This window comes from Heterocephalus glaber, unplaced genomic scaffold (assembly GCF_053883595.1).
Source record: "Heterocephalus glaber isolate CG9 unplaced genomic scaffold, H.glaber_assembly_v1.0 deba00001606, whole genome shotgun sequence".
Classification (NCBI taxonomy): Eukaryota; Metazoa; Chordata; class Mammalia; order Rodentia; family Bathyergidae; genus Heterocephalus; species Heterocephalus glaber.
In genome coordinates, this window is record NW_028258377.1 from 5,554,280 (window position 1) to 5,578,125 (window position 23,846).

The 23,846-nt window shown below is 33.0% G+C and overlaps 1 protein-coding gene across 4 annotated transcripts in view; it reads right to left on the reverse strand.

The window, feature by feature from the left end:
* Nucleotides 1–23,846, reverse strand: part of Commd10 (COMM domain containing 10) — a 174,732-nt gene that overhangs the window by 123,348 nt on the left and 27,538 nt on the right. Inside the window, exon 6 of one of the 4 annotated variants that reach the window (XM_087194685.1) lies at nucleotides 16,154–16,336. The exons of the other annotated variants lie outside the window; for them this stretch is intronic. Within the exon in view, the coding sequence (XP_087050811.1) occupies nucleotides 16,322–16,336 (15 nt within the window). The 3' untranslated portion in view covers nucleotides 16,154–16,321. Of the gene's footprint in view, nucleotides 1–16,153; nucleotides 16,337–23,846 lie in introns of those variants that run through there. 4 annotated transcript variants of the gene reach the window in all.

Here is a 23,846-nt window from a genome sequence, read left to right on the forward strand (position 1 = left end):
AAATATATTGTATACTTAAAATGTACCAATAAAAGAATATAAGGAAAAAAATATACTGAAACATATACTGAACCATATAATTTTAAAAGTTAAAATAGACATTATTTCACCTTTAGAAAGCAAGTGTTGTAAACAAAAAAAAATGGCTTTAAGAGTAAAACACTGTAATTTGGCGCTTTGCATTATAATGTTATATTTATAATATGCTTTGTATTATAAATGATATATTTATCATGTTTTATATTAAACTATAAGATGATCAACTAGTTCAAGGATGTAATGCCATAAAAATGAAACCAACCATACACTATAAACCATTCACAAAATCAAAATCAAAATGCTTTCCTTGTGTTGTTTCCTGAGTTTTTCTTTTCTTAGTTTATAAGATCTTTTTAAGAACAAAAAGCCAACATTTAAAAAAAATTATGAAGATATTTTTAAAAGATCTAAGAATATATAAATAGCAGATACTAACAGACATCTTTTACTTTTGACCCTAAAATTATTTGCATATATCAACTTAATTGCTATTTTATTTTAAAATTATTCACTAAGATAAATCAAATGAAATAGGTCCAAAATTATCACCCCAAAGCACATCCCATTAGGTGTTTTCTTTTTGCTAAGGAAACATGATGGAAACATCATTTATTATTCTCTCTCCAAAGGACTTACGTTTCTCAATTTAATCTCACAAGACTGACAAGACAGTATACAAACTTGCTTTCAGATGGCAAAGTGTATACTTTTACTGCTCATTATAGAGTTATGCTATCCATAAAGTCTTCGGCCAAAATTAGTTCTGAATTAGCAAGTTCAATTTAGAGGAATGATGAATGAATAAAATCTACCCGGCTAGGTTAAGTTTTGGTCACCCTCTACCACCAACACATATACTTTCTTAGGAAATAAATTTACCAGAAACTATTGGGATATATCACAAGCACTCCTGGTGTCTTTGTAGCTAAGCACAGAAATAACAGTTACTAAAGGTTATACCCCATGATCAATTAAAATTTTACAATTATATACACTCCATATACATAGTGATATACAGATCTACATTTATAAATAAAAATTCATTTGCATGTGTTTTGTCCAGTTGAATAAATTCATATGTAAATCTCTAGGTGTTAAAAGAAGCTTGAATAGGGCCGGGATTTAGCTCAGTGGTGCCAACACCTGCCTCGCAAGTTCAAGGTCCTGAGTTTGATCCCAGGCACCAAAAAAAAAAAAAAAAAGCTTTGTTGCCCATAAACCTAGAAAAAAGTATCTACATCTATTTTGACTGTCCACACCAAGAAAGACTTCCTTCGAATGATTTTATCCAACTGCCATAGTAACTATTCTTTTCACTGTATTTCCACTGTAAACAAGGAAGTCTAATGATTAGCTATACATTGCTTTCACATAGTAAGGTTACTAATATACAACCTTAGTGAAATCATTCTTTCCTTTATAAAATTCCCAATTCATGATATGAACAAGGGTTAAAATGTTTCACAGGAGACAAAAAAGAAAAGGAAAATGTACTAGGTGCTAATAACATTGTTTAGATAATAAATAACAGCAAAAATAAATAGAGACAACTATATTAGGTATCTTTAAGATCTGGATCAGATTATTACGTGTTAAGCATCTTGGCTTTAGTTTTTTCTCATTTGCAAAATGAAAATAGTAATATACATAGTACATGCCACATAGTTAGAAACACTAATGGAAAAATGTGAAAACACTTTAAAATAATAAAGAATATATATCTGATTTCTTACATATTATAAAAAATGAGACTTAGAAGATATACTTTTCATACTTTGCCAATGACTTAGTATAAAAATGGTAGGTGCATTACCACAATATTTTCATTATTTTACAGAAAAAATAAAATTTTAACTTTTAAACTTTTATCTATACTTTTTTATTACATGAATCAAACATCCTATCAATTCACACATCCAAACTTTCCAAATGATCTAAAATCAATACATACTGATTAAATTCTAAATACAATAAAACTTTGGACTTTGAGTACTGTAACTTGTTCTGTGAGTGTTCTGCAAGAGGAGCAAACATTTCTAATAAATTTTAACTTGATAAATGAGCAATGTCTTGCAATATGAGTAGTTCATGACACCAAATGTCACATGATTACAACTGAGCCAATGCTCCCCTCCACCTGTGGGATTGTGAGTGATCAACTTCCAAAAGCAAGACATTATAGAAGAGAGCTTGTCTGCAGAGGAAGAGGAGAAAAAGGCAGAGAAATCCCTTGCTTCAAATGAGATTAAGGAGATGTGTAAAATGTGGGAAACAGTACAAAATTTTGTAGAAAAGCACCACCCCAATAAGCCTGTAGCAGTGTGAGCAATGAATCTGTTTAACAATACAATGTCACATTTCTGCTAAATGCTCAAAAGGAGGTAAAGCAAGTATCATTGGATAGGTTCCTTGTTAGAGCTGCATAAAAAGAAATAGATTCCACTGAGCCAATAGAGAGCAGTAATTCCATTAGTGACAGTGAAAAGCATCCCACACAATAACTCTTCTCTCTCTTGTCTCTCACATTAGCCATGAAGGATTTCAAAGGTAAGTGCAGGTTAATTTGTTTTTCTGTATATTTTGTATTGTCTTTATTATACTATGTTATATTACAGTATTGTAATCATTTTCATATGAATATTTTGGGGTTGTGGAATGAATCATCTGAGTTTCCATTATTTCTTATGAGGAAATGTGCTTTGATATACAAGTGCTTTGGATTACAAACATGTTTCTGGAACAAATTATCCTCAGAAGCCAAAGTTTTACTGTATGTACAAGGCACAATATTAAATTCCTAATGGGCTCATCATGCTGCATATTGCAAGGCCCCTTCCTTTCTTCATTTTTTTTCTCTTGGGTTTACATTCAATTTACATCTAACCTTACCTGAGATACTTTCTACCCCCAAACATTTATAAGAAAAAGGAAAGGAAACTACTTTTATTCAGCTCTTATATACCTGCCATTATTTCATTATACATAGTATCTTAGTTAATCCTCACAACAATCCTAGGAAGTAAATATTCATAACCTCATTTTTTTTTTTTTTTTGGTACCAGAGATCAAACTCAGGACCTTGTGCTTGCAAGGCAGGTGCTAGAACCACAAAGCTAAATCCCCGGCCCTCATAACCTCATTTTTAAAGATGAGAAAGGTAAGAACCATAGTATAGGAAGAATTTAAAACAGGTCTGCTGAATCCAAAGCCTGTGATCTTAACACTAAATCAATAGTTTTCAGACTTTAGGATTTCAGACTGGTATAATATACTCATAAACACAGACACACAGAGACAAATGGTGAACTTCATATGAATGTCAACATTTTATTATCTAAGAAATGACAGGTTTTTTTCAAAGCCCTACAATCTATCATCTGTGCTATTTATAAAATAAAATTATATTAACATGAAAAAGAGCAGAAGGATATAATCTGAAAATAAGAACCAAACCTTCTGAAGGAAGAACATTTGATAGTCTTACACTAATATTTTTACCACAAAATAGTACCAGTTCTCCAGGTGGTAGTAAGAAAAACCACACTGAATCTGACTGTTTTCCCTAAGGGAGAAGCAGAACACAAGAATTACATATTCTTCCCAATTTGAGTACAATGGTGATAAGAATGAATATTGCTCTGACTAAAGCTCTAGGTTTTCTGAAAATTTTACATGCCAAGGTTCTGAGGACAAAGACAATTATAGAAAATTAATAAGCAAAAGAAGCTTCTGGTATCAACAGATGTATTTATTTTCAATATTACTCTTGTTTTCAGACAGCAGTTCTGTGATTTTTTCCTTCAAAAAAACTTTCTATTTGATATAATCAAAACACCTGCTAAAGAGTAGAGATCTGTTACCTTGTACTTAAGAGACTCATCCATCTTCAGCTGTTTTCCCGTCTTTCTAGCCTTATCTATCACATTTAATTAAAAAGAATAATGATCTTATCTTTCTCATGTTTTGATGCAGCCTATGATGCTAGAAGACTAAGTTACTATTTGTGGGTCAATATAAAATGGATTTACCTCATTGATAATGCCAGAACAATTATTAAATATTTATAACTGATACTACCAAAATTTCAGAAATTATATTTTTAAAAAATAGTCTGCTCCCAAAACTGTGACCAGCAGCAGAAGTCATAACAATTCTAAAATGTACATATCTAAGTACTCACTACAGTTTCCCCTTATCTCTATTTCTAGTTTCATCTACTTGCGAGGCAGAAAAACAGGATTGAAGGATTAATGGAAGGAAGGAAATAGGGAGAAAATAACCTGTTGTTTGCTGTCCCACAGCACTTAGACCCAATCTCTGTAAGTCGTACTACCTAGGAGCATCTATCAGGCACTACATTAGGTATTTTTATTCCTAGTTCATTACTATTACATCTTGGATTGTTCTCAAATGCCTGAAGAATAGAACATACTCACTAGACACTTAAAGCTTCTATATAGATTTTATATAGTCACTTGGAAATAAAGTTTAGTTTTATGAAATGACATTCAGGCCAATATAATTTGGCAAATTCTCTTAAGGATTAAACAGTATACATGATATAGTTATCTATACTACACAAAGATTTTAAAAATTAAAATAAATATTCTTGCTTTATGCCACTGACTTCCTTAAAGGTCGTAATACGATGTTATTGGGACAGTTTACTCATATTGTAAATGAGATGCCTTCTACTTTAAAAGCAACAAGAAAATAAACATTTTTGGGGCAACATACTGAAGTTTCAATCTTACAGAATTTATTCATTGCATACACTCTTTTACCCACACTATTCATTCCCTTTTTCACTCATTTTTTTAAGGTATCATTCAAATGTGTTTTGTTCTCTGAAGCCTTCTCTTTGGATCTAGGCAAGATCAAGCCCATGTCTGAGTGCCTACACTGCACTTTGAATGAACTTCCACCATTCATAAGCATCTAGCATCTGGGGCACCTATTTTAAGTGTTTAACGTATTTCCCAATCAGCTGGGTTACAACCAAATATTTTTGTTGAATATTTTATCTCACTGTGAGTCTATCCAGAGTAGCAACCTTAATCCATTTTTATATAAAAGAAGGATGCTACAATAATTTGCAAAGTGTTAAGGAAAGTACTCTCTGATCAGATATTTGAGTAGAGACTTAATGGATAGGAAAAAGCAATCCATGTGGATATTTAGGGAAGAAACATTGTGGAATAGAAACAAAAAGTATAAAACCTATGAGGCAGAAGTTTGTTTGTTTGCTTGTTTCTTTGTTTGGAGTGTTCCAGGAAAAAGAGCAATTCCTACAGTTACATCAGAGTGTGCAGGAAAAAATACATATGAAACAAAGTCAATCAGGCAATATAGATTTGGATCACATAAACTCTACGAGATATGCTAAGGCCTATAAGTTCTGAATTACAAGACAAACTCTTAAAATATACAAAGAAAATAATACAGTGTTAATTATTTCAAAATTATAGTGTTTTGTGAAAATACACTGCCGAGATGAAAGTAGAAGCAGGAAAACCAGAGGCACAGATTACAGATTCATATTAAATGAAAATGATTAGCCACAGGAGAAATGAAACTTCTTGGACTTAATTAATGAACATGGTGACCTAGACCCTTTATTCCCTGCAACGAGACTGCAAACAATGTTAGCACCTGTTACTTGTCAGATATGACAAAACTGTTTGTCAACAAAATAGAACCTCAGGGGAAACACTGCAAGGCAACAACACTTTATCATAAAGACCTTTACATAATGTACGTTAATCCTTAAAGCTTTAGGTGGGTCCTCAAGTTTGCCAGATTCAAGAAAGTCAAACTACAAAGATAGAAATAAATTACTCTTCCATGAATAGGAGACTAAGACCTACTCTCTCACTAAGAAGGACTAGATAAAGTGGAAAAATAATTAAAACAAAAAATTTAAATATTTACTTAAAGAGGGGATGTAGCTCAATAGTAGAGTGTTTGGCTAGAATGTGTGAGGTCCTGGATTCTATCTTCAGCACCTCAAAAAAATTACTTGAAGAAACTGGAAAGTTAACAATAAAGTAATGACTTACAGGTCCAGATCTAGGAGAAATGAAAGCCCAGGAAGTTAAATTTAGATTTTGGAAGCATTCCTCCCCTCCTACACACAAGAAGTTACTTAAATAGCCAATTAAAACACACACATACACACACACACACACACACACACAATTAGCTAGACTGAGTGGTGCATTCCTGTAAACACACAGAAGGCTGAGGCAGGAAGATCACCTGACCCAAAGAATTGGAAGGCCAGCCTGAGAAATATAGTAAGACCACCTCTCTTAAAAAAAGTTTAAAAAGGGGAAGATAAGCTATCTTACTAGCAATTAGGATAAACAGAAAAAACACAATAAAATACCACTAGACATCCACTCAAAAGGCTAAAACTGAAAAGACAGTCAGTACCAAGTTTTGGAAATGACATGGAAAAAATCACAACTTTTACACACTGTTGGTGGGAGAGTAAACTGTACAACAATAAAAATTATAGATATTTATACAATTCATAGTTATATAAAAATTTACATTGCACTACTTATATTAGTTTATATTTTTAAATTGCATACATGTTTATATATGTAAATTGTATAAATGCCTGCAGTTCTTTATCCCAGGCTATAACATGATCTTTGAAGCGTGACTTTGCAACATCTTCCAGCAGCAATTAGAATGTAATTGTTGTAATTCTCTACCCCTTGAATCTGGCCCTTTAAACTTACTTTGGCTAAAAGGCTATGATGACATAATCATGAATCAGTTCTGTGCCTAGACCTCAAGAACTTTTTTGCCTTTTTGTATTTCCTCTGAATCAAGTGAACAAACTAACCTATTAAATGATTAGAAACATGAGGCCCAGTCACCCCAGTCATTCCACTGAATACAATCATCCTAACCCATTCCCTCACTCCTGAAACATGAGCAAGTCCAGCTGAGATCGACCAATCCCAGACCAGCAAACTACCTTGCCTACATAAGCACATAAGCATTAATAAGTGGTTATAGCTTTAAACCACTATATCTGAGTGGCATGTTATCTAACAATAGCTAATTGATGGTACGAGAAATGAGGTCCTGCCATAATTTAAAAACTAAAACATGTGACCTTGGAATAAACTGTGTCCTGGGCCTTCAAAACTAGTGAGTAAACTATCAGCACAAGCTGGAAGATGGCAAGAAGATTGTTAATTGACACTGAAAAAATAGAAACCTGGCATATATAGTAACAAAACAATTGGTAAAACCATGCTGCCTGTATAACTCAAAAAGTGGAACTTTAAATGACAAATATTTAAATTTGCCTGAGCTCTCTAGGCAGAATGTTGAAAGTCAGCTAGTTATTCTTATCTGCATATAAGGCAATATAGCAAGAAAGAGATGAGGTAAGAACACAAAAACAAAACACCTGATTAAGGACTATAAAAGGAATAAAGAGGGACCAGGACTTGGTAGATTGGAAAATACAAGAGCCTCTCATCTCCATTCTCTCACTCAGCTGGCAAAACATTCTCAAAGTACTGGAGAACATGACTGGAACTATGGATCAAATTAAGGAACAGCTGTAAATTTCTTTGTTCATACTTCTAAAAGACTTATGGAGGCCATTTTCAATTTTGAGAGTGCTGTCTCATGACAGTTTGACACACTCAAAGTAACTCTAGTCAGGCATTTCCCAAAAACAATTCTAAGTGTGCCTTTTGACAAAATTCGATGGAATTAGATTAAAAGAAAGACCATAAAGTTTTTAAGGGAGTTGTATTAGTAAAGTGATACCACCTAGACTACTAAAGGAACAAAATTATTCAGAGTTCAAAAAGGCTTCTGGACCCCTAACTTTCTCCAGACTTGAAGTTAAATTAAACCGTTGTTGAAAGAATTTATTTCTGGTGCCTTCTTTAGAAGTGACTATAACAATGGAAACAAAATAACGATCTAAAGGACAGCCAAGAGCTTGGGAGAATAAGCTAAGCAGGAAAACAAAACAAAACAATTCCAAGTGAATATAACAGAAGTCTAATCCAATTCAGGGACCCTGGAAAAACTATTCAGAGGAATTTCATAATTGCTATAACCCACTGTGACACATATGGCCCTCTTCATCTTCTTAAAACACAATGTTCATTACAATAATCCCATCCCTGTGTCAACACTGTACAGTTGAGTACATGACAAGCAATAACTTTTCTACACTTCCAGAACAACAGAAACCCTATCCTAAGAATAATATTCAGGTATTATTATATTAACAATACTGAGTTTCAAGTTTACTACCATGACTGAAGGAGACCTGTGGAAATCTTGGGATAGGGTGAGTATACACTACTTAAGAAAAAGTTATGAATATTTACAACTAAAAGGTAAATTTGTGGTACATTAATTGAAAAAAATGGCCTTAATTCTTTTCTTCTTTGTATATATGCCCTTTGAAATATAATTTTGCACCTTCTCTCATCATCACAACATCTGTCATCAAATGACAGAGTCCCTCACACCTTCAGGTTTGCCTGCGATCTCTAAATGACCCTGTAGGTTGGTTTGGCCAAATGATGTAATGAAGGAATAGTGTGTCCAGTTTTGAGTCTAGCCCTCAAGAGGCCTTGTGTGTTTTTTCTTCCTGTGTGATCCCAATCACTATCATATGAACAAGATCAGACTAGGTTGCTGTATGGTGAAGAAATACACTTTAGCCACAGTCACCACAGACAACAGCTAGTTAACCTACACAACTTACCTCTAGCCAACCCACCAGCTAACTATAGGTATATAAGACAAGCAAAAAACAACCACACTTGGCCTAAATCAGCAACACCTAGTTAACCCACAGACTGAACAGCAATAAGCCACCAAACATATAAAACACCTAAAGACATAAAACTATAAAACTCTTAGAAGAATATACAGGGCAAAAGCTTCTCAACAATGGTTTGACAATTTCTTAGATATGAAATCAAAGATGCAGGCAACAAAAGTAAAAATAAATTGGACTGCACAAAAATTTTAGATATTTGTGCATCAGAAGACACTATCAAGGGAGTAAAAATGCAACCCAAAGAATGGGAGAATATATTTGCAAATCATATACCTGAAAAGGAATTAATCCAGAATATAGAGAATATCCCTAAAACTCATTAACAAACATAAAATAATTTGACTTAAAAATGAATAAAGGACTTACATAAACATTACACCAAAGAAGATAATATAATGGCTAATAAGCATAGGAAGACATATTCAACATCACTAATCATTACAGAAATGAAAATTAAAACCACAGTGAGTTGCTACCTCATATTCATTATGATGGTTACTGTCAAAAGTGCAAATAAGAACAAATACAGATATTAATGAGAATGTGGAAAAACTGGAACTCTATGTAGTGTTCCTGGGATATAAAATGGTACAGCAACTGTGAAAATCAGTATAGCAGTTTCACAAAAAACTAAAAATAGAAATATCAGACGATCTAGAAATTCTACTTGTATAGACCCAAAATAATTGAAAGCAGGATCTCAAAGATATATGTGTATACTCATGTTCATAGCAGTGTTATTCACAATACTTAAAACATGGAAGCAATTCAAGTGTCTATCAATGATTAAATGAACAAAATGTGGATGTGTAATATACTTGTGTGTGTGAGTGAATTCAGCCTTAAACAGGAAGAAAATTCTAACATATGCTACATGGATGAACTTATCGATAATATATTATAAATTTACTTTTTCTTTTTCTTTTTTGACATTCCAGCAAGCTTTATTGGGGGATGGCAGTCTGCAGCCTGCTGGGCTGACTCACAGAATGGAGACCAGCAACTGTGTGGGCTGAGCTGGAAGCTTATATAGGGATCTTTGTAAATTTACTTTTTAAAAAAATTGACAATATTTATACTTATTTATGGGATATAGTAATCAATGCATGTGTATAATATATAATGATCAAATCAAGGTAATTAGTATTTCCATCTCTTCAAATATTATCATTTCTATGTGTTGGAATCTTCGAACTCTTCTAGTTATTTTTAAATGTATAATTAAATGTTATAGAGTATAACTAACCTATTGTGCAATAATACATTCTACCTGCATCCTTACCTTTACCTGTATCTTGGTACCTTTTATTTACCCTCCCTTTATCCCCCATCCCCTAACCCCTTCACAGGCTCTACTGTCCTCTATTTTACTTTTGACTTCTATATAATCAAACTTTTTTAGCTTCTACAAATGAGTGAAAACATGCAATATTTGTTTTTCTGTACCTGGCTTATTTCACTTAGCAAAATGTCCTCCAGTTCTATCCATGTTTCTGTGAATGACAGGATTTCATTCTTTTTAGTGGAAGAATAATATTCCATTGTGATGTATACCACTTCTTTACCCCTTCATCTATCCATGGACATCTCATTTGATTTCATATCTTTGCTACTGTGAATAGTGCTGCAATAAACATAGGTTACTGTACAGGTATCTCTTTGATATGTCTCCTATGGATACATACGGAGTGGTTTGGAAGTGTTAGATCCTATGGCTGTTCTGTTGGGATAGGCAAAGAATTTTTGGATAAGACATCAAAAGTATAGACAATGAAAGCAAAACTAGACAAACAGGATTACAAGAAACTAAAGAGCTTAAGCATACAAAGAAAAAATCAGCAGAGTTAAAAGACAACAGAATGGGAGAAAATATTTGCAAACTAGTCATCTGACAAGGGGCTAATATCTAGAATATATGAGAAACATACACGATTGAATAGCAAGCAATAACAATCTAATTAAAATCGACAAATGATGTAGGCAGACATTTCTCAAAAGAAAAAATAGAAAAGACCAGTAAGTATATGAAAAAATGCTTAACATCAATAATCAGCGGGGAAGTGCAAATCAAAACCACAATGAAATATAATCTCATCTCAGTTAGAATGGCTATAAATAAATAAATGAATACTAGTAAGGATGTGGAAAAAGGGGAACTTTTATACACTGTAGGTGGGAATATAAATTAGTGCAGTCTTTCTGGAAAACAATATGACACTTCCTCAAAAATCTACCTCTTTGGTCCATAATTTATTTTCAACTGAGAGAAGTGCAGGCTAAACAAACTCTCTAACATTTGAAAATATCAATGAATGAAACTGTACTTTAATATACAATTTTATATTTGCTATCAAATTTAAGTCTGAGAAAAGCCTGGGAGATGGCTAATACTGTCCAATATGAAGGTTAGAATTTTAGCTCAACAAGTAACTTTCCTGAGATTCTCTAGCTACAGTATAATTCCAAAACCACTGTTGTTTTTAACTACATACTAATGCCACCACTTATCTTTCACTTTATTCTCTGTTATTTGTCAAAAATGTTATTTCAGAGTTAATTTTGAGTTGGATGATAGAGATCACTTAATCACAACCTAATTTTCCAAGAATCTTAGGACTTATCAAGTTCGGAAATACTCCAATAATTTATTTGCATTACTTTTAATATGAAAATGGTGTCATATAGTGCACTGTTTGAATAAAGTATTTTAAATTGTAAAACAACCGTGTCTTGACATGGAGCTACTGGAGAAAGCTGACTTTATATAGCTTCTCACCAAAATCAATGAGTAAAAAGCCCAAGATTTTACAGAATTCCTCTTTAGGTGACAGGATATCATGTTTTAGAAAAAAGCATAAGTAATATGTATGTATGTATCTATATATATGCGTGATGAGAGAGACTGCCTTCTCATTGTCATATCTAATATTAAAAATAGGACTTCAGTTCTCTTTTCTAGGCCAAATGAGAATATCACTATCTCTTAAAAGTCACTTACAAGTTAATATATACATAGGAAATAAATAACTGGAAGGTCATATAGACAAACCTAACAGTGGCATAGGCATTGAAACAAAACTGATTTTGACTGGCACTTTTTGCTCTACTTCCCAAAAAATTTATTATAAATATGCACAGCTGTTTTAATAACAAATTGAAATTATCAAGAGAATATGCTGAGATATATTCACTATTTACATTAGATTAATAAAAATACAACACAAAACAGAACAATATATATATTTATCAGAGTCCAGAAAGCGATTAGAAACAGAAAGCAAGATTATTCAAAGGCACAATATCTAAAACTGTTTCAAACCTAGGGAAGGAAGTGAAAATCCAGATCCAACAACCAAAAGAGCACCAAAAGAATCCAAAGAGACCCCACTGAGATAAATTATAATAAAATCATAAGAAATTGAACACAAAGACAGAATTTGGAAAGTATCATGAGCAAAATGGCTCATTACATTTAAGAGAATCACATGTCAGACTGTGACCAGATTTTTCAGTTAAAATCTTACAGGCCAGAAGGGAAAGGCTGATATATTAAAAGTGATTAAAGGAGTGGTGAGAGGAGAATCAAAAATACTATACCAAACAAACCTGTCCTTCAAAAAAGGAAGTATGGCTGGACAAGGTGGCACATATCTGTAATCCCAGCACTTGGGAGGCTGAGGTAGAAAGACTGCAATAAGTTTGAGATCAGTCTGGTCTACATAATGAGGTCAAGGCCAGGATGAACTACAAAGCAAGACTGTTTCAGAAGACAAAAACAAACAAACAAACAAAACAACAACAACAAAAAAGCTCCAAACATGGGCCGAGGATTAACCTCAGTGGTTCCGCTGCCTGCCTCGCAAGCACAAGGTCCTGAGTTTGATCCCCGGTACCAAAAAAAAAACCTCCATCAAGTTGATATAAAAGGACACTAATCAGCAACATAAGACTATAACAAAATATGAAACTTGCTGGCAAGAGTAAATATGTAGAGAAAATAATAATACCTTATTATTACACTGGTAGGCAAACTAACTGTATTCTTATAAATGTCAAAAGACAAAAGGATTAAAATAACTACAACTAAATTATATCAATTAATATATGACATAAATTGTGACACCAATAGCATACACAGTAATGTGTGTGGAGGACAAGTAAAAAGCAGTTATGGCATGCAAGAGAAGTTATCAGCTTAAAATAGACTGTTTTATGAAATCTTCTAGGTAACCCCGAAGAAGAAGAAAAATTATAAAAGTTACACAAAAGAAAAAAGAATCAAACCTAGGCAATATAGGGGTGGGAGGACGGGGGGGAAGAAAAACAAAGAAAACACAACAGGGGCAGGGCAAAAGAATCTCAAGATAAACAGAAAAGTCATCAAAATGGCAACAGCAAATCTTTCCTTGTTAGTCACTACTATAAATTGACATGGACAAAATTCTCTCAATAAAGAGATACAGAATGCAAAATGGATAAAATACAAAATCTAACTATATGCGGCATACAGGAAACATGCTTTACATTGAAGAACACATACAACCTGAAAGTGAAAGGATGCAAAAAAGATACTCCATGTAAATGGTCGCCAAAATAAAGCCAGAGTAGGAACTATGTATCAGACAAAGCAGACTTTAAATCAAAAACTGTCTCTAGAAAAACGGTCATAGATAATGATAAAAGATCAACACAATAGGCATATGTTATGGTTTGTGTCCAGATGTCCCCCTAAAGCCTCATGTCATAGGCTATTTTGGAGGTGGCTGAATTTAGAGTGTGTGAATGATTTATGGTGCAATGCTAGGCCCAAGGGCACTAGGATTAAGGGTGTGAATGCTACCTGTCCTAAGTAGTCTGAACAAGATAAAAGGGGCAGGGAGCTGCTGTTAAGGTCTCTTGTTGCTTCTGCTGTCTTCTGCTGCCATAAACTGTTGCTCCTCTGACACCCTGCCTTGCAGACAGCTGATTATGGACTGAAACCTCTACAAACTGTAAGCCAAATAAACCTTTCTCCCTTTAACTTTGGGTGTCAGGTATTTTGTCTCAGCAATGAAAGAAAAGTAACTAAGAGAGCATATATAACAATTGCAATTAGATAATGATAAAAGCTCAACACAGTAGGCATATATAACAATTATAAACATATACACCTACTATCTGAGGACCTAAATACATAAAGTAAATACTGAAACATGTGAAAGGAAAAATTGACTGCAACAACAATAGTAAGCTCTGGTACCATACTTTCGGTATACAGATCATCAAGACAAAATCAATTAAAGGCGCATCATGGTGGGTAAAATATACCCTGACCATCTTTTTCTAGTAAAAATATGTAATTTAGCATAACAGCAGTTGGCTGTGCATCTCAGTAGCTGCGCTGGAGGAACAAGGAAGCAATCTTTGTGTTCATCCATTTGGTATGACAAATGGCAAGGTGTGTGCACACATGTCAAAGTGTAAATGGGTGAGTTTTACCCATGTTAAGCACCGTGATGTATTTTTATGTATTTATAATTTTTTATTATGTTTTCTTTTTTTCTTGTAGAATTAGCCCAATTCAGTACAATGTCACATAAAAATCCACTTATACAACTTTGGGAGAAGGATGAAAGTGAGTCAAGTGATTCAGCTACTGATGACCTGGATCATGTACGCCAAAGAAGTTACCAAGATACGACAGACAGAGAAGTACAGAGTGAACTCTTGATTCAGACAAGGAAGAAAACAGTAATGTAAATAAATATTTGACTAGTCAAAATGTTACAAAATGGTTATGTGTACCTGAATGATCCCATGTTAGAACTGGTAAAAAAATGTTATTAGGTTCCTGCTAGGTGTGAAATGTATTGGATGGAATGCCAACACTGAGATTTAGTGTTGGAAATTATTTGTAATGGATGATATGCTATAAGATGTTTTAAAACACACTAATAATGAAATACAAGTAAAACATTCTGTATGCATCAATAATAATGTTATCGGGTAGCTTGCTTCTAAAAAGTGGCTCACCAACTAAATGTCACTGGGTTCAGGTTGCTAGCCTCTCCTTCTGGAGTTAGATTGCAGGTTTTCATCTCGAACAAAGAATTGAATGAAATCAGCAAAAAAGCAGTGGAAAAGTTTATTCAAGAAAGCAAAAGTGAACAGTGGGGGAGAAACTGGCTTTGCAGAATGAGCTTGGGCCAAGTAAGTAGAAAAAAAAAGAGCGAGAGCAAAAATAAAAGTACTCACTGTATCTGGGAAATATAGTGTGGGCTCTAGTGGAAAGCTATGATAACACCGGCTTCTCATGGCTGCCTTTCTTTTATATTGTCCAAATCTTGAGGATACCCTTGAAAACTTCTACATCTGGGTCCTGAGAGGCAGTGCTAAGATCCTATGCTTCAGGCTGACATCAAGACTAGGCCATCCTATTGAGAATCTGCTCAACTTCTTATGAGAAGTCAATGTCCAGGGCTTTGGGAACTGTTCTGCACATGTGTCTAGACATTAACAGGTCATGTCTACTTCCCCACCCAGCTTTCGCCATGCCCTAATCTCCTATCTCGGTGATACTCAAAAATGTATTTATCATGACACCCCACTATCTGAACTAAAAGCCTTCATAGCAGGATTTGATCATTCTAATTGTCAGAATCTAAAGGATTTATGGAGAAGTGACAGATATGGCATTAAGATTTGTAGAACAATAATGACACCCAAGAGATTTTGTTTCTTTCAAAATTGCCTACATTTTGATGACAAAAAGACCTGAGAAGAAAGAGAAAAAAAATCCAACAATTTGGCTGCTATTCGTTCATATTTTGAGAGCTTTGTTTTGAACTGTCAAGCAATTTATACACTGTCTGAATACTTGACAAGTGACAAAAAACTTGCATCATTTCATGGGTGCTGAAGGTTATATATGTCAAATAAACCTTCCAAATATGGTATAAAAATATATGCCCTGCTAGATGCAAAGACATTTTACACCTTGAATTTACAAATTTATCCTGGAAATCAGCCACCAGGTCTTTATTCATGCAGTGATAAACCACATGACATTGTAAACAGACTTGCTGCGCTTATTTCAAAAAGTAACCCAAATTTCACATTTTACAATTGGTTCACGAGTACCCATTGATGTTACATTTGCTTAAAAAAAAACACCAGTTGATCAGCACAGGAACTATTCACAAGAACAAAGTGGAGATTACTGAAAAAATGTTGCAAGTTCACAACAGAGAAATGTATAGTACAATCTTTGAATTTCATAAAGACATTAACATTGGCCTCCTACATGGTGAAGAAAAGCAAAGTAGTATTGATACTGTCAACTTACACCATGATGATAAGATTGATAGTGATGCCTGGCATGGTGTTCTGGGGTGAAGGGGCCTGAGGCTGGAGCATCCTGAGTTCAAGGTCTGCCAATGCTACATAGCAAGTTCAAGGCTGCTTGGACTATATAGCAAAACCCTGTCTCAAAAAACCAAACAACAACAAAAAAGATTGATATGAATTCTCAACACAAATGAAGCCAGAAATGGTCACATTTTACAAAAGGTGGAGTAGATGTTGTTGGCGACTTATGCAGTAACTATGATATTACTCAAAACACAAAACATTGGCCATTTTGTGTTTTATTGGATCCTAAACATGTCAGGCATAGTTTCATAGTTTACAAGAAAATAAGAAGCACAAAATATCACGGAGAAATTTTCTTAAGAGGATTGGGACTGGAACTGATAAATGATCAATTACAACAGAAAACAATATGTATCTGCCCAAATAACTGCAAATTCTTGGAGGAGACTGGTGGACAGGTGACACATCAAGAAAACCTCATAAGAAGACAGAAAGATGTCAAGTATTTCTTACCAAAGAAGACAGGAAAACAAAACACATGTGCTAATCAATATTTTATGGCTTGTGTCTAGATGACCCCCCAAACCCTCATGAAGTCATAGGTGGGGCTTTTTCAGAGGTGGCTGGACCTAGAGAATGTGTGACCCTGGGATCAATTCATGGTGCAATGCTAGGATCAGGGGCACCAGGAGTAAGGGAGTGAGCGCTACCTACTCTAAGTAAGCCTGGATAAGATGTAAGATAGTAAGAGCTGTGGTTGACTCTTGCTTACTTTGCTACTCTCTCCACCATGAACTGTTTCTCCTCTGCAATACCTTGTCTTGACATGCCACCCTGCCTTGGAGGCAGCTATTATAGACTGAAACCTCTACAAACTGTGAGCTAAATAAACCTTTTCCCTTTTAACTTTGGGTGTTAGGTATTTTGTCTCAGCGACAAAAGAAAAATAACTAAGACAGTGTAAGCAATACCTGTGTATGGAATATGCTGCTCTCATGTGTGAAAACTGCTTTAGGTGTGATAATTGAAGTAAAGATTATTTCTGTGGTAGAGTTTTATTTGCATTCTCATTGTAGCTCATACAGGTATTTTTTTGTTACTTTTCAGAGTTAGTAAGCAAACAGTTCATATAGAAAATGCTGATGTTTATTCTAAACACTCATTACATATTTGATATTTTATTTTATTGATATTTCATTTTCCTGGTACATGCACATTGTATAAAATAATATAGCTTCTGACAAAAGAGGACGACAAGAGAGGTGACAAGTATGCCTGCCAAACAGGAAAGGAAAGCTAAGCATACGTGCTGTCAGTGTGAGACTTGTGTATGGAACATGCTGTTCTCATGAGTGAAGACTGCCTTTGGCGTGATAATTGAAGCAAAGATTATTTCTGTGGTAGAGTTTTGTTTGTATTTTCATTGTAGTTCATATAGGAATTTATTTCTGCTGTTACTTTTTAAATCTCGTAAACATGTAAACAGCTGACGTTAAAAATGTTGATGTTTATTCTATACACTCATTACATATTAAGAATTGAATACTTTATTTTATTGATATTTTATTTTCCTGTTAAGTACTTGTTTAATACAATAAACCTCATAAAATTAAAATAATTCAATAGAAATATTCCTAAAAAATAAACATGAGTATTACACACCCCCATATTGCACCTTTTCTAAAAATTTGCCATGGTTAATAGCAGCCTTGAACAAAACTATTGACTAAATAAACTTAACAGACATACAGAGAACTTTTACCCAACAGTAGAAAAATATACATTCTATAGAGTACAAAGAAATTCCCCAGGACAAATCTTAACAGATTCACAAACACCAACATTATACAAAGTATCTTTTTTAACTACAACAGAATGAAACTTGAAATCAACATCAAGAAAAGGAACCAAATTAGAATGAGCAAAAGTGAAAACAAAATTTACCAAAAGTATGGAATGCATCAAAAGCTACAAGAGAAAAGTCTGTAGCAATAAATAATTTCATTAAAAAAGACATCTCAATAAACAGCCTCACTTTACATCTAAACAACTAGAAAAAGAACAAACTAAAAAGAACTAGAGATAACAAACTAAACCCAAAGTTAGCTGAAGGAAGGAACTTGAGAGATTAGAGTAGAAATAAATTTATTAGTGAAAAAAAACCTCAACTAGTAATCAAAAACTAATAATTTACAAGCCTATACCAAATGGCTTCACATTTGAAGACTACCAAAGAATATCAATCCTTCTTCTTTCAAAAAAAACAAAGAAAATACTTCCAAACTCATTATGTGAGGCCAGCATCACCCTGATACCAAAGCCAGGCAACGATGCTACAAGAAAACTGCCAGCCATTATTTTCATTATTAATAAAAAAAAGTCCTCAGTAAAACATGAGCAAACTAAATACAACATCAAGAAGATTACACATTATCAAGTGAAATTTATACCTATAATACAAAAGTTTTTTCAACATACCCAAAATATGATATACTGCTTTACAGAATGAACAATAAGGACCATATGATCATCCCAATAGATGCAAAAAAAAAAAAAGTTTAATGTTTTCTTAATTTAAAAAAAAAACTCTTAATAAAATAGAAGGAAATTCCCTCAATATAATGAGTGTCATTGATGAAAAGCTCACCAGTAATACCAAAATCAATGGGTGAAAACTGAATTCATTTCCTCTAAGATCTGGTACAAGGCAAAGATGCTTGCTCTTGCTGTTTTTATTCAACATAGTACTGGAAATACTAACAAGAACCATCAGACAAAAAAAATAACCATACCCAAATTGTAAAGGGTGGTAACATCATTCCTGTTTGCAGATGACATGATCTTGAGCAGAAAAAACCCTAAACTTCACCAAAACATTTATAATGATCTGAAAAAAGAAATCAAGAAAACCATCCCATTTATAAGATGAAAAAAGAACAGAATAGGAATAAATTTAATCAAGAAATTTCTTTCTTGAGTAAGAAAAAGTTGGAGCCATCAAACTTCCTGATTTCAAATTACATTATAAAGCTATAGTAGCCAAAACAGTATGATACTGGCATTGAAAGACATAAAGACTAATGGAGCAAAACAGGGGGCACACAAATAAGCCTAGCTATCTATGGTCAACTAATTTTCCACAAAACCATTACAACGGAGAAAGGATGGTCTCTTCAATAAACTCCGCTAAAAAACTAGTTATCCACATGTAAAAAAACAATACAATTGGATCCCTTTATCATATACATAAGTCAACATAGAATGGATTAAAGACCTAATCATAAGATCAAAAACCATAAAACTCCTAGAAGAAAATGCAGGGATGGGCTGGGGATTTAGCTCAGTGGTTCCGGTGCGGTGCCTGCCTCACAACCACAAGGTCCCAAGTTCGATCCCTGGTACCAAAAGAAAAAAAGAAACATTATAAAAAAGAAAAGAAAAGAAAATGCAGGGAGAAAGCTCCTTCCCTTTGATCTTGACAATAATTTTTTTAAAAATATTGCTCAAAAGAACAAAAGCAAAATAGTTTTTGTTGGTGAAGAACTAAAACTAAAAATCTTCATGCACAGCAAAGGAAGTAGACAATAAAATGAAAAGGCAGCCTATGGGCTGTAGAAAATATTTGCAAACCACATATCTAATAAGAGGCTAACACTCAAAATATAAAGAGGTCACACTTCAATAGCAAAAATTCAAATGGGTCAATTAAAAATGGGCAAAGAACTTGAATAGTCACTTTTCCAAAGAAGATAAAAAAATGACCAATAGGTACATGAAACAATGCTCAATATAATTAATCATCAAGAAAATGCAAATCAAAATCTCAATGAGATATCACTTCATATTTGTTAGAATGTTATCAAAAGGACAAGAGATAAGTGTTGGGGAGTGTGTGAAGAAAATGAACCCTTGTATATTAATGGTGGGAATAAAAATTGGGACAGGCATTATGAAAAACAGTATGGTAGTTTTCTGAAAAAACTAAAAATAAAATTAGATACAAGCTATAAATCTGTTAGGGTTATACCTAAAGGAAATAAATTCAGTATTTTGAAGAGATACTTGGGCCCCCATGTTCACTGCAGCATTATTTACAAACAAGATTTGGAAACAAAGTGTCTATCAACAAATGAATGGATAAAGAAATTGTACATATATATACACAAATGTACACACACACACATTGGATTATTATTTAGCCTTTAAAAAGTAGGTACTGCCATTTGTGACAGCCTGGATGAACCTGGAGAACATTATGTTAAGTAAAATAAATCAGACACAGAAAAAAATTGCACCATCTCACTTGTATGTGGAACTTAAAAAAAAAAAATTAAAAACGACTAGAAATAGAAATAGAGAGAACAAGAAAACAGAAATAGAGTAAAACAATGGTTACCAGAGGAAAGAAAATGAGGAGAAACAAGCCAAAGTGTATAAACTTGCAGTTCCGTAGGATAAGTTTAGATATCTAATGTACAGCATCTAATAAGATTTCATTGTGTACTCAAAATTTGCTCAGAAAATAAATTTTAGATGCTTTTAGTAGACATATAAAAAAGATAGCAATAGAGGGTTTTGAGGTTAATTTTGCTTAACCTAGTCATTTCACTTTTTATATGTATATCAAAATAGTTACATACCTGAGATATATATAAATATAAAAAGCTATCTAGCAGTGTTAAAATATATGGATGATTTTTTCATATTTGAATTATGTTTCATGAGTTGAATCAACTTGTTCATATGATTAAGGGGAGCGAGTATCATTCTAAAGTGATTTAGGTTAATAAAGATATATAGGACACCTAAAAAAATACATTGAGAAAATTCAAACCTGCTCATGAGAATAGCTCAGAAAAATTTGAAGGTACTTCCAATTCAGTCAATACTAACATGACCTTTAAGTAGATCAAAGTATTTTAAATTTCTGTAATAGGATTTCTCCATTTGATTAGCATACTATTTTCTTACTATGATATATATTCTAAATAAATCTGAGGATGTATTTTCAATAACCTATTTCTTTGTTCATAAGACATCAACATTGATGCAATTTTGTTAATAAATATAAAGTCTGTTAAACTAACTGATATCATTATGACTATTTACTACATAAAAATAAGTGTCTAAAAGTGTTAAATTGTTTCAACTTAACCAAATAGAACAAGAAAAAATGAAACTTTTAATCCACATAACTATAATCTTATAAAGAAAAAAACAAAACAAAACCCTGCATTTTAGAAAACTGCTCAACACCGTGAGACATATACACATATTACAGGATCAACTACTAAATTATCATATAGGCAAAATGATACAGCATCTTACCAATAATTTTAACACATGATTATGAAATGAAATTATCTGGTTTCAAATCTAGCTGTACTGTTTACTAATTTTATTACTTGGGGAAATGATTTAACATCACTACAAATTTTTCTATCAGTAAGATAAAATTAGTATTTCACAGAAGAGATGTTTTAAATGTCAAAAAGGTAATATGCCTTAGTACAGAGAAAAGTTTAAAAAGGCTTCTTTCCCTTTTTTCTCATTAAAAGAACAATTTATCAAACATTTTGGAACTAAGAATGATCTCTACTTCAGAAACTGATACTAAAAAACTTCAGTTCACTCAAAATCATGATTATCATATACATTATCTGTAAAGTACCTTCCAAGTATAATCCAGTAACATTATGAGGAATGAAAGTTTTTTTAGCAAGGTGACTTAATCTCAGTTGTTGCAAAAGGAAAGAAGAATGACCCAGGATTCTTTCTTTTAAAAATATACAAAATGTTTTGTTGGTTTGAACAGCAATTTGACAGGAAAAATGCAATATGATTAAGAGCAAAATATAAGTATTTTAGTGTTTGAGGGATATTCAAAATTAAATTATTGGGCCGGGGATTTAGCTCAGTGGTCCCACCACCTCCCTCACAAGCGCAAGGTCCCAAGTTCGATCCCCAGTACCAAAAAAAAAAAAAAAAATTAAATTATTGATGTCATTCAAAATTACCAGATACTTTTTTTTTTTCAGTACCGGAGATAGAACTCAGGATCTTGCACTTGCCAGGCAGGCACCACTGAGCTAAATCCCCAGCCAGGTTTTTTTGGTTTTGGTTTTTTGGTTTTTATGGTAACAAGGATGGACCTTCAAAATTACCTTCAAAATTACCAACATGTGTTACATATGTCATTGCTACTCTCCAAAAAACTAAAAATTTTTTAAAAATTCAACTGAGTATAATTAACCTGGAAATAGTTAGTATAAGGCTTTTTAGTAAACTTTATCATGGCAAATGATCATAAATTAAAAGCTGAATCATGATGATTTCATTTATTTGTTCTATATGTATCTGATTAATAGGCATTAATTTTGTTGATGGAAACAAGAGAACTCTGTTGTTATATACAGAATAGAAATGTAAACACTTAGCATTTCCCACAATTACTGACTTCACAATTATTTTGAATATTTCAAATAACATTGTGAATGCCAGAAAAGGTTGGATAAGCAAAGAGCTCTACTGCCCCCTAATGAAATAAACCAAAAACAAAACAAAAACCCTCAGAAAATTCATTTTGAAATATCTGTGGAACAGGAAAATAATCTTACTTTGCAAAAGGCCGTACAGAAACACGAAGATAATTAGCTGAAAACAACTAGAATATATATCAAAATATTGCAGGAAAACTACAATCCCTCAGTTCTTTTGATAAAATTAGTAGCAAAACAGGAAAGCCTTGAGACAGAAATGTTCTAAGTGAAAGGAGATCACAGTCAAACAATGTTATCTAGTGTGATAAGAATTTAAACTTCATTTCAGACTACATTTTTAGTGTGTATTTTGGCAATGAAAAAGAAGAAAATGAACTCTTAGAAACTACACTCTAGAAAATTTCAGTAAGATTTTATTTCAACAGCTCAAAATTAATACCACAAAATAGTCTCACAATTTATAATATATATTTAAAAGAATTTTACCTAATGGTTCCTGTTATTTAAAATTTTCCATTATAAACTAATTTTTCTTTTAATAAAAGCTCTCCCTTTAACAAACTTCGTTTTAAAAACATGCTCCTTTTACTTAACATTCCAATCTGTCAATAATTCTTGAATCCTTATTTTAGAACAAAGCAATTATTTGAGGGAAAAACTATTTTGTAGTCCTTATTAACAGGAGCCAGATGAAGTAAGGTGAAAAGAATAGAGCTCCAGATCATAAAAACAGAAGAATATAAACAAACAAAAAAGTTACAATTCCAGGCAGGAGTCTGCTGAGGAAAACTGTAAAGTTCTCTTTACAGACAGGGCATCAAGTGTCACTGGGAGTTGGCATGTTTCTGTCCATGTTGACAGTGTTTTTTTAATATTTTATTTTGTGATAAATAATAATTTTAATATTTTATTTTATGTTTAGGAGATCCAGGAAATAGGGACCAAATTCACACAATGCCAACATAGGGAGGCAATATAAAGAAGTCACTTAAGTCTGCACACAAGATGAAAAGACATAGCCTTTACATTTGATGCTGCTTTTCTTCTTCCTGTGTCTGTTAATGAAAACAGTGGTCTAGCCCTGTAAGTTAGAAGGTCAATTGAATGTACATATATAATAA